Source organism: Geotrypetes seraphini, chromosome 9, assembly GCF_902459505.1.
Source record: "Geotrypetes seraphini chromosome 9, aGeoSer1.1, whole genome shotgun sequence".
In the NCBI taxonomy this organism is placed as follows: Eukaryota; Metazoa; Chordata; class Amphibia; order Gymnophiona; family Dermophiidae; genus Geotrypetes; species Geotrypetes seraphini.
In genome coordinates, this window is record NC_047092.1 from 170,547,750 (window position 1) to 170,559,384 (window position 11,635).

The following is an 11,635-nucleotide window of genomic DNA, read 5'->3' on the forward strand; positions in this document are numbered from 1 at the left end:
TCTTACAAAAGGTAAATGTGCAGTTATGACTAGTTATATCAATGCATCAATTTTAGAAAACGCTAAAGAAGTAGATTAAGGGGTCATTATACTAAGGCGCGCTAATTGATTTAGCGCGCTCTAAATGCTAAGGCACCCATTATATTCTATGGACGCCTTAGCATTTAGCGCGTGCTAAATTGGTTAGCGCACCTTGCCCCCTCTTTTACAAAGGTGAGCTAAGCTTTTTAGTGCATGCTAAATACGATCACATGCTAAATACGCGCTAAACGCTAACGCATGCACTTTATCCTACGGATGTGTTAGCGGTTAGTGCACGCGTTGATTTGGCCTGCGCTAAATCCACTCTAAAATGCTTAGCACATCTTTGTAAATGAGGGGGTTTGTAAAAGGACCCCTAAGATAGCCAAACATGTTTTAAGGGACAGACTGTACCACTCGCGATTTTATCCCGTCGCATCCCTGGGTTTGCAGTTCTTGCTACTCCAAGAACAACAGCACTGCAAATCCAGAGATGCAATGTGAAGTAACCTAGGAGTTACTCGGTATATCTCATAGGAATTCCGTATCTCAGGCTCCGAGCTTGGGGACAGCCAGATAACATATTCACGTACTCTAGTGTTAACTAGGTTACTCAGCTAACTTAAGGGCCCCTTTTCTTAAGGTGCACTAAACCTTAATGTGGACTAAGTGCTTACCACAGGTGCTTTAGCACAGTGTTCTTCAACCACCGGTCCGTGGACTGGTGTCAGTCCACAGAAATTTCCTGCCGGTCCACAGGGCTAGCGTGCATCAGGCCCAAAACAGTGTTCTTCAACCGCCGGTCCACGGTGCGATCGATGCGGCGTTATCTTCGAGACGGCTCCCTCTTTCTCACTGATTCAGTGCACAAAGCCACGGGCAGTGGCTCCTACGCGCGTCCTACGACTGAACCGGAAGCCTTCTCTCTGACGTTGCAACGTCAGAGGGAAGGCTTCCAGATGAGGCACGGGACACGCAAGGAGCCGCTGGCCGCAGCTTTGTGCACTGCATCAGTGAGGAAGAGGGAGCCGGCCTGAAGATAACACCGGGGTTGGCATAAAATGGCCAGGCGGGAGCAGGCCAGAAGGTAAGGCATAGCATGGAGGGAAGGAGACAACAAAGGTAGGGGGAATGATTTAGTTTTGAATTTAGTGATTGACTTATGTCAATTTTGAGAATTTACATCTGCTGTCAGTGTGCTTTGTGTAGTTTAATTTTGTGGTTAACCATTATGTGTTAATAAAATTATATTGTGTATCTGTGAAAAATGAATGGAAAAAATAGTGTTACAATTAGTACTATTTTGGGGGCGGGGTCTGGGGTGGAGATTGGGTAGAGATGGGTGGGGTCTGGCCCACGACTTAGCCCAGTGTTCTTTAACTGCTGGTCCACAAAATAATTATTTTATTTCTGACAGTGCATAGGTGTAAAAAGGTTGAAGAACACTGCTTTAGCATGTCCTGCAGTAATTTTTCTGATTGCACTTGTTAATTGCCCAAGCAACAGAATTTTGACCCGTAGTTCTACAGATAATACACATCCAGCGAAAACAAAACTCTGTGGAGATGGTGATGTTCAAGATGCAGGCTTTATTTAAAAACATACAGTTTGATAATCCACATAAAATATATCCAGGACCCAAACCATTGGGAGCTTATGTTTCGACAATGCCGTCTTCCTCAGGGGTCCCTAAAAGTCCTGATATAAAAGCATGTGGATTAAAAACTGAAAACAATACTGAGTCATAACTCATCGCAGATAAAGATTCCTAAAAAGCATGTTAATTGCACGCTGTTTAGGTTTTTGAATTATTTTTTGGGAGGGGCCATGACATGGGTGGGGGAATGGCAGCACTAGTGCATTAGTGTGTGCTAACTGGTTAATGCGGGGTGAACACAGAAGCTCTTAGCTCCTCCTACATAGGAGGTGGCCAATGATCCTGCATTAATTTTTTGCAGTTGCCACAAGCTAATGGAGTTTTTAGTGCCATATATAGAATTAGGGGGTTAGTTCTTCTGAAATGGGTTGGGTTACCAGACATCCGGGAAAACCCGGACGAGCCCTCTTTTTAGAGGATGGTCTGGGTTCCTGGACGGACTTTTCAAAACCTGGCAGGTTGTCTGGGTTTTGGAAAGCTCTGAGCTCTGGCTGTGTCTGGAGGACCTTCATCAAGCACGCGTGGACGACGTCGCATGCATCCGCGCATGCTGGAGAACCTCCAGACGCGGCCTGGAGGTCGGGGGAAAAAGAGATGAGGCTTTTTATGGGTGGAGCTGGAGGCGAAGTGGGGCGGGTTGGAAGTGGAACAAGGTAGGGCTGGGGTGGAACAGAGAGTGGCCATGCATCGGGGTTTGCCCTTCGTAAAATATGGTAACCCTGGAAATGGGGAATAAACATCCATGAACTTATCCATGAACGTGTCATGTGCTTGTCTCTTCCAAATCACGCCCAGACCTTTGACATCTGAATGGACTTGGTTTGATATGTGCATATTACATTACATTACAGATTTCTATTCCGCCATTACCTTTCGGTTCAAAGCGGATTACAAAAAGAGTTATGGAAGAAGGGTTACAACGTTAGATCAGAGAAGGTTTCCAAGAGAGGGAAAAGTAGGATCTGGGGTTAGGGAGGGGATGGTAAGAGGGGGGTTAAGCTTTATCATGGTATTAAGCTTTATTAAGGGATTTCTTGAAGAGTATAGTTTTTATTTCCTTTCTGAACATCTTGTAGTCTGGGGTGGTTGTCAATAGGTTGGAGACTTGGTTATCCTGATTTTGTAAAATGGGAAATTAGACGTTTATGCAAGATACATGTCTACTGCAGTGATTCCCAACCCTGTCCTGGAGGAACACCAGGCCAATTGGGTTTTCAGGCTAGCCCTAATGAATATGCATGAGAGAGATTTGCATATGATGGAAGTGATAGGCATGCAAATTTGCTTCATGCATATTCATTAGGGCTAGCCTGAAAACCCAATTGGCCTGGTGTTCCTCCAGGACAGGGTTGGGAACCACTGGTCTACTGGTATATGCACCTATCAAATGTGAACTGGGCTTTCAAAATAAGAGCTTTTTTCATAAATTTGATTTTATAATTTTCTTGTCAACCACTTTGAATGGGCTTCTCTGGGAAGGAAATTGCTAAGGTCTTCTTTTACTAAGCTGCGGTACAGGTTTCTACCGCGGCTTAGAGCGCTATATGCTCTGACGCTGCTCCGATGCTTCTCTGATGCGGCTTACTAAAAGGAGGGGAGGTAGATGTTTATAAATAAATGAGATAGTTACTTGCGTGTTCTAATTGTTTTAGGTCATTTTCCTTAGCACATAGGCTGACCCAGGGATGGGCACCTCCGGTCCTCAAGGGCCAGAATCCAGTCGGGTTTTCAGGATTTCCCCAATGAGTAAGCATTGAAAGCACTGCATGCAAATAGATTTCATGCATATTCATTGGGGAAATCCTGAAAACTCGACTGAATTCCGGCCCTCGAGGACCGGAGTTGCCCACCCCTGGGCTGACCACTGCTACGACTGAAACAACACAAACTCCTCAGGTACAGGGACACAACCTTAGTTTAGTTAATTACTACAGGAACGGGGTGGGGGGCACTGTCTTATGTACAGGCCTCCCCTGCCCTTTAGAACTGTAACTTTCCACCATTACTAATGCTTCACTCAGTGGCGTAGTAAGGGGATTGCGAGGGGGTGGTCCGCCCCAGGCGCTGTCTTCCTCAGGGGGCCGGCACCCCTCCTCCTCTCTGCTCCCCTTCCCACTCCTCTTCATGCCTCCCGCGTGCCCTTGCCCCTTTCCCTTACTTTTTAACGTCGGCATGAGCAGCGACGCACTTGCTGCCCGCGTCAGCTTTTGTGCTTTCTCTGATGTCACTTTCGGGAGGAAAGTGACATCATAGAGCGCTCCAAAGCCAAAACGGGCAGCAAATTCGCCGCTGCTTATGCCAGAGTTAAAAAGATATGGGGAAGGCCCCGGGCGCCTATCACCGGTCACCCTCTCTATGCCACTGGCTTCACTATTGCCCTGGTAGAAAAAGTGGCACTGTATCAATACAGATACTTCCTATTTATTTATTCAATTTTCACTACCGTTCTCCCAGGAGAGCTCAGAACGGTTTCCAGCCGGTATGAGGACCTAAAATATATGAGACTTGCTCGGGGCCTGATCTTGTCCCCTTGATACACTTGCAGAATGGGATAATGAGCATTTGTAAATCAGGCCATAAGTTTGCAAGAGCAGAAATAGTGATTGATTGGTTAACTGCCGCTTAACGATGCGTGGAGTTACACAGGATATGAAAATGTTGCAGGCTCAGACTTGGTGGGACACGCCAGGAGTTCGAGGTTGTCTACAGTGCCGTAATTTGTACTTAAAGGTAGAAGAATGTGTGCGCAAATGGGCATCTCTCCCGCTGCTGGGGAGGTGTGTTGGTTAGTGTCAGGAGACATTGGGCATCTCTCCCGCTGCTGGTGGCGTGTGGCGGTTGGTGGCGGTAAAGAATGGGCATCTCTCCCATTGCCAAAGGGGGCTATAATACACAGGCGCAAGAAGCATGCTTTTACTACTACCACTAAAAAATAAAATAGACGACAGTTTGATTCTTCATGTAATTTTTTTCATTAGCCACATTCAAAACACACACTACAAGATGCACTTTTAACAGTGCTGTCACTGTACTGGCACCCCCCTGGGTGTATCGGTTGGGTGGGAGAGATTGGGCATCTCTCCCACTGCCGAGGGGAGTTGGAGGGTGTTGGTTGGTGGCAGGAGAGATTGAACATCTCTCCTGGAGGGGGGAGGGGGGTGTTGGTTGGGTGGGAGAGATTCTGCTATTTGGGTTTCTGCCAGGTACTTGGGACCTGGGTTGGCCAATGTTGGAAACAGGATTCTGTGCTTGATGGTACAGCAATTCTTATGTGAGTCAAGTATAGGACAATCAAGTTATTGTGACATCACTGCTGAGGTTGGTTCTTAGGCACTGGTGGAATGAGGCATTATGACATCACAAGCTCTGCTCTGGAATGTTGCTACTCTGTGGGTTTCTGCCAAGTACTTGGGAGCTGGCTTGGCTATTGTTAGACCATTGGTCTGACCCTGCTGCTTATTAACAGTAAGAGTAGGACTGTTTATTCATTTTACTTTCTCACTGTTCAGTATAGAATCAATAATAATAAAACTCTAAGCACGCATGCGCACTTAGAGTTTTGTGATTCCTGGCTCCATGAGGTGTACTTCTGTGCCGAATTCAATTTTCGAACACGGAGGCAGGCCAGAACACTGCCGCTGCACTCAGTTGTCTCGGCGCGTGCTTTTGACCTGTCACCCTGCTGCTGGCCTCGCCGTAAAACAGCCTAGAGTATGCACGAGCGTGCGCCTAGGTATTCCCAGGCATTCCGGGGCTGCACTTACGCTGCTGTTCTCGCCGGTCCAGTGCACCATCGCCTGGTTGTGTGATGCATCCCCCCTGGAGCACAAACGAGGTGCTGAGCAGCGCGAGCCGCTCCCCGGCAGCAGCCGCTGCTCTTCCGATGCGCCCCAGGGAGACAGGCAGCTGGCAGGGCCCGAGCAGGAGGAAGGGCAGGTTCCCCGCGGGGGGAAGGTGACGGGGGCCCCCTCCAGCACCATGATCACCGGCGGGCGAGGAGCGGAGTGACAGGATCTGGGCTCAGGGGTGCGGGACGCCATTGGGGAAGGGGTGGCAGCGCCACCTGCTGGCGGCAATCCAAAAGGCACCCAAGCGGAGGGGAAGGGACTCTTTGCTCGCCAGGTCCCGACCAGGCATCGCCTGAAAGGCACTTTAGATTCTTTTCCTCCTCTAGAATGCACGCAAAATACCGCTGCTGTTGCTGCACAGGAAAGTTGGGGGAGGGGGGAGGGAAATGCTGCTGCATAGGGAAGTGGGATAGGGGCAGGGAGAGAGACAGATAGACAAAGAACAGAAAGAAAGACAGGAGCAGGTAGAAAAACAGAAAGAAAGACAGACAGACATATATTCTAGCACCCGTTAATGTAACGGGCTTAAAGACTAGTAGTTGAATAATTTTCCAACTGCAGAAATTCTACTGCTCTTAATTCACCTGGATCGGGATAGGAATTTCTGCTCTTGTTCTATTGTGACATCACTGAGGTGAGGCGGCAGACACACACTTCCCTTCTGCACTCCACTGGATCCTACTTCAGGACCTCCATGCCTTGTCTGTATTGGGACTGTTTTCATAATGATAACATGTAGCCGTGTGCTGATAATTTTCACAAAAAGCACCCTCCCCACTTCATTACATGTTTACCCGCTTATTTACTCAGAATGCAAGTAAGGAAGAAAGTACCGGGGTGTGTAAATAATTCTGCTTTCTGGTTAAAGACTGTTCTAGCTTGGCCTAGCACTTCACAGCATAACCACAATGTCTCAGTGTGCACTCGTGCCCTGTCTTCACGTGCTAGTAATTGTTTAATTGGCAATTCACATCCATTTCCTGGGGTTCGCACAGTTCCTCCGCTTATGTAAACAGAGTTACCTCATACTGCAAAGATCACAAAGCGAAAATGGAATAGGTCTGTGTGATGGAGTGGAAATTACTGGGTCCCCTTAGCAACACTCTCTCACAGAGCCACTTTAAATCCTGCAGTGCGGACAAAGCAGAAAGGGTGTGGCTCAGTCAAAGGCAGAGCAGGGAGCCAGGTAACAGGATGCACCATTTTTTTTGAATAAATAAATTGGTTTGTTGTGCTTTCACCCCTCTGAGTAGCTGGTTTTGAGAAGGCTCTGCACCCACGCCCTTGCTCATGCCGTTATAATCTGACTTGATCTACTGCAGTGGTCTCAAACTCCAACCCTTTGCAGGGCCACATTTTGGATTTGTAGGTACTTGTGGGCCTCAGAAATAAATAGTTAATGTCTTATTAAAGAAATGACAATTTTGCATGAGGTAAAACTCTTTATAGTTTATAAATCTTTCCTTTTCGCTAAGTCTTAATAATAATATTGTCATTTATAGCTAAAGAGACATATGATCAAGAAACGGTTTTATTTTCCTTTTGTGATTATGATAAACATATCGAAGGCCTCAAAATAGTGCCTGGCGGGCCGTGAATTTGAGCCCACTGCTCTAGACTAAGGCTCTTTACACCTGCATTGTGATGTCATAGAACTTTATGGTTATGGAAACAGTAACATGATGGCAGATAAAGGCCAAATGGCCTAGCCATAGCATCCACTATCTCCTCCTCTCCCTATTGGCTAAGGCTCTTAACATTTGCATCTCCTCTTCCTATAGGCTAAGGCTCTTTACACCTGCATTGTGATGTCATAGAACTTTATGGTTATGGAAATAGTAACATGATGGCAGATAAAGGCCAAATGGCCTAGCCATAGCATCCACTATCTCCTCCTCTCCCTATTGGCTAAGGCTCTTAACATTTGCATCTCCTCTTCCTATAGGCCAGTGGTCTCAAACTCCAACCCTTTGCAGGGCCACATTTTGGATTTGTAGGTACTTGTGGGCCTCAGAAATAAATAGTTAATGTCTTATTAAAGAAATGACAATTTTGCATGAGGTAAAACTCTTTATAGTTTATAAATCTTTCCTTTTGGCTTTGTCTTAATAATAATATTGTCATTTATAGCTAAAGAGACATATGATCAAGAAACTGTTTGATTTTACTTTTGTGATTATGATAAACATACCGAGGGCCTCAAAATAGTACCTGGCGGGCCGCGTGTTTGAGACCACTGATCTACTGTATAAAGTTCTGGAAGAGCTAGCTATAATTGTGCTAATCGCGGTGACCATTTATTTTTTTCATCGAAACGGGACATCTATTAATATTCAGTCTCGCCCTAGCCCCACCCCATTTAGATATGCACATTTATTTGCAGTATATCAAATCAATATAAGACAAACCATAAAACCAATTTTGGTGCATCTAAGCACGTGAAGGGCACTTCCACAACTGGTGCTCACATTTACATGGCCGCTTTTGGGCATAAATGAACGGAATCCTAGCGCTCTCATGGGTAAACTCTATTCTTTTTTTTTTAAACATCATTTTTTATTAAAGAGTCCACACGAGAGCAAGCATGGTTCCATAATAAAACAGGAAATATACAAACATTAGCAGCCAGTACAAGGGCACATGAGTCAGCAACAAAAGTTCAATACGCGCCATTAAAACACTGGACTGTCCAAGAGCAAAAACAGCCCGTCTCTCTTGGTGGCCTCAGAAAGTTTTTTAATATGTGTCATCCCTCCCCAAAAATTCCCTACGCAAGGGACAACACACATACCAGACAACACATAGCAATCAAACAAGCAAACACACCCCACGCACACTCCCCAGTCAGTCACACACACCCCTCCCTACCCCCCCTCCAAGCCAGCCCTTTGGAGGGTGTTTCTGCGAACTCTATTCTGTAGGGGCAAGCCTAAGTGGCATATTGTGTATTGCAAAGGAGTGTTAGCATGGGTTGGGCTGCCACTCAGTGGAGCCCCTCCCCTGCCCTTGTCTCCGCCTCCTCCGCTCCTTCACCGATCCCGCCTGCCGCATGCTCTTTCCCTTCCCTTGTACCTCTAGTTGAAGTTGTTGCTTGCGGCGGTCAACAACGTACTCCTCGCGACCCCGTCGGCTCTCCCTCTGACATCACTTTCTATGCGAGGCACCCGGAAGTGATGTCAGCGGGAGAGCTGAAGGGATCGCAAAGAGTATGGGGGAAGGGAAGGGGGGGTGCACGTGGAGGGGAGGAATGGGAAGAGGTGGGGGAGGAGGGGTGACGGCGCCCCAACCAACATGGCCCCCTCGCCCCCCCCACTGCTTCCACTTAGGCATGCAACTTACAGTGAATATAAAGCACTGTCAGTTATGCATTTCTTGCTGCCTTTATGTGATCGCAATTCAGGGGCATAGTCAAAAGTCAATGGGGGCAGGGGGGAGAGCTCAAAGGTGAACCGAGGGGGCCAGGTATTCTTTCCACTCCTCGCCCCCTGCTGCCTATGCTGATGGGGATTCCAAGCCCTGCCAGTCAAAGAGGTTGTCATGTCAGTCCTTTCTGTGTGGCCACTTCAGCCTCTGACGTTGACACTCCCACTCTGTTCAGTCGCTAAACTGAGCATGGGCGAGAGACCCAGCATCGGTGGCCAAAGAGCATCTGCTGACTTAAGTGGTTCGTGCGAGGAGACCTCTTTATCAGGCAGGGCTTGCCACTCCCACCAGCTATTAAAGCAGGAGGGGCCTAAAGCAAAGCTGAGAGGGCCTAAGCCTCCAAGGTTTCCCTTGGCTACGCCACAGGCCCAGTTCTGTCAGGTCCGTGGATGGGGTAACCGTGGCTGCATAAATACAGGTACTCTGATGCCAAGTTATGATAATATTCTAAAAAAAAATAATTTGGGCACTGAAATGCTGTTTTTATTAATACTATTTTAATTTTTGGTTTTATAAGTAAACCACATAGATGTTCCTCCATGGCGGTATATCAACTGTTAAATAAACTTCGAACCATGCAGAACTAGGGCACCTACAACAGAGTACCCAATTATAGAACTGCTTCCAATGTGCAGAACTAGACGGACTCGTTCTTTCCTGCTCATCTCCCTTGGCGTCAACCGCTTACCTGACAAAATGGAAGCGACAGCTGCAATGATGAACGAGACAATGACGCCTGGTCCTGCCATCTCCTTAGCGACCAGGCCAGATACGACGTACATTCCGGTACCCACACAGCTCCCAACACCTAGCGAAACCAAATCCATTGTGGTAAGGACCCGGGCCAGTTTGGTTCCATGAGAGCCGGTCATTCCTGTCCCCTCTAGCATCGACTCCACTGGTTTGGTGCGCAAAATCCTGGAGCTGATGGCATGCCGTGTGGCACCCCACTGGATCCGTCTTGGATCCATGTACGAAAAGAAGCCACTCATTGTCTTCAGAAAGAGGCCAACGGTTTAAGAAAGCCTGGTGAGCGCAACGCAGTATTCAAAAGGGATGTGTCAGCATGGACTTCAGCTGGAAATGTTTCCTGCGCTTTTATGCAGGAACCACATTGGCGTTAAATCACAGACATGGACACAGGGAGGTAATATGCTTCTCCTGCTGGAATTCAAGATGTTTTGGGGAGTCTGTAAAAAAAAATGCAGATAGAAAAAATGAGATTGTGTGAGGCTTAAGGAATGTTTAATGGCGCAGAAATATAAGAACATAAGAACATAAGAATAGCCTTACTGGGTCAGACCAATGGTTCATCAAGCCCAGTAGCCCGTTCTCATGGTGGCCAATCCAGGTCACTAATACCTGGCCAAGACCCAAGGAGTAGCGACATTCCAGAATCTCAAAGAGTAGCAACATTCCAGAACCTTAAATAGTAGCAACATTCCAAACAGAATCCCAAAGAATAGCAACATTCCGGAACCCCAAAGAGTAGCAACATTCCATGCTAACGAGCCAGGGCAAGCAGTGGCTTCCCTCATGTCTTTCTCAATAACAGACTATGGACTTTTCCTCCAGGAACTTGTCCAAACCTTTCTTGAAACCAACTACACTATGAAAAAGTGATGAATTGTATACAAATAAAATATGCTTCTGTGAAAATGCATTAAAGCGTTTTGCAGTATTTCCCCTGTTTATACACATTAAACCACACATTGTTGATTTTTAAAGAATTTTTACGTGAGGGAACATGGCACGGGCAGGGGATGGGCACGGAAGCATTAACCAGCTAGCATGCAAACTGGCTAACACCTACTATGGTTAATATCATATTATTTGATATACCGCCATTATTAACAACAAAAAAAGTCAAATCAAAGCGATTAACAATAGATACAAATCAAAGGGAAATCATTTTTAAGAAACCAGAACAGGAAAACATATGCTGTACAATTAACAATACTAGACACAAGCCCCCTCTTTTACAAAGGTGCGCTAAGCTTTTTAGTGCACGCTAAATATTAGTGCGTGCCAAACACATGTTAAACGCTAATGCGTGCATATTATCCTATGGACGCGTTAGCGGTTAGCGCACACGTTGATTTAGCACGTGCTAAATCTGCGCTACAACGCTTGGCGTGCCTTTCTAAAAGAGGGCCAAAGTGACAATCAAGGTCAGGAAAAGTTTACAATATCAAGAGTTAAGAACAGGAGGATAGGATAGGGAAGAAAAATAGAAAAAGAATACGAGAAGGTGAAAGCAAAGGAAGAACTAAAATGAAGTGTTAAGAACTAGAATACTCAGGTCACAGTCAAAAAATCTTTTAACCATTCCATCCATCCGCATCCTTAGTACTACACCAGGGGTAGGCAATTCCGGTCCTCGAGAGCCAGAGACAGGCCAGGTTTTCAGGATCTCCACAATGAATATGTACGAGATGGATTTGCATGCACTGCCTCCTTGAGATGCAAATCTATCTCATGCATATTTATTGTGGATATCCTGAAAACCTGACCTGGCTCCAGCTCTCGAGGACCGGAATTGCCTACCCCTGCCCTAGTACTACACAAACAACAAACTTTTCATTCACAGTCCCTACTCTCTGGCATGCAATGCCTCCAGATCTATGGGACAAAAAGTGTATTAGAACGTTTCAAAGGAAAACTAAAAACGTTTCTATTTAAAGAT

The 11,635-nt window shown here is 46.4% G+C and overlaps 1 protein-coding gene across 1 annotated transcript in view; it reads right to left on the reverse strand.

Annotated features, from left to right (window-relative positions):
- The window catches only part of SLC7A14 (solute carrier family 7 member 14), a 56,096-nt gene extending 46,081 nt beyond the window's left edge, over positions 1–10,015 (reverse strand). The window contains exon 1 of the mRNA XM_033959053.1: positions 9,638–10,015. Coding sequence (XP_033814944.1) covers positions 9,638–9,941 — 304 coding nt within the window. The 5' untranslated portion in view covers positions 9,942–10,015. The remainder of the gene's footprint in view (positions 1–9,637) is intronic.
- Positions 10,016–11,635: the final 1,620 nt, after the last annotated feature.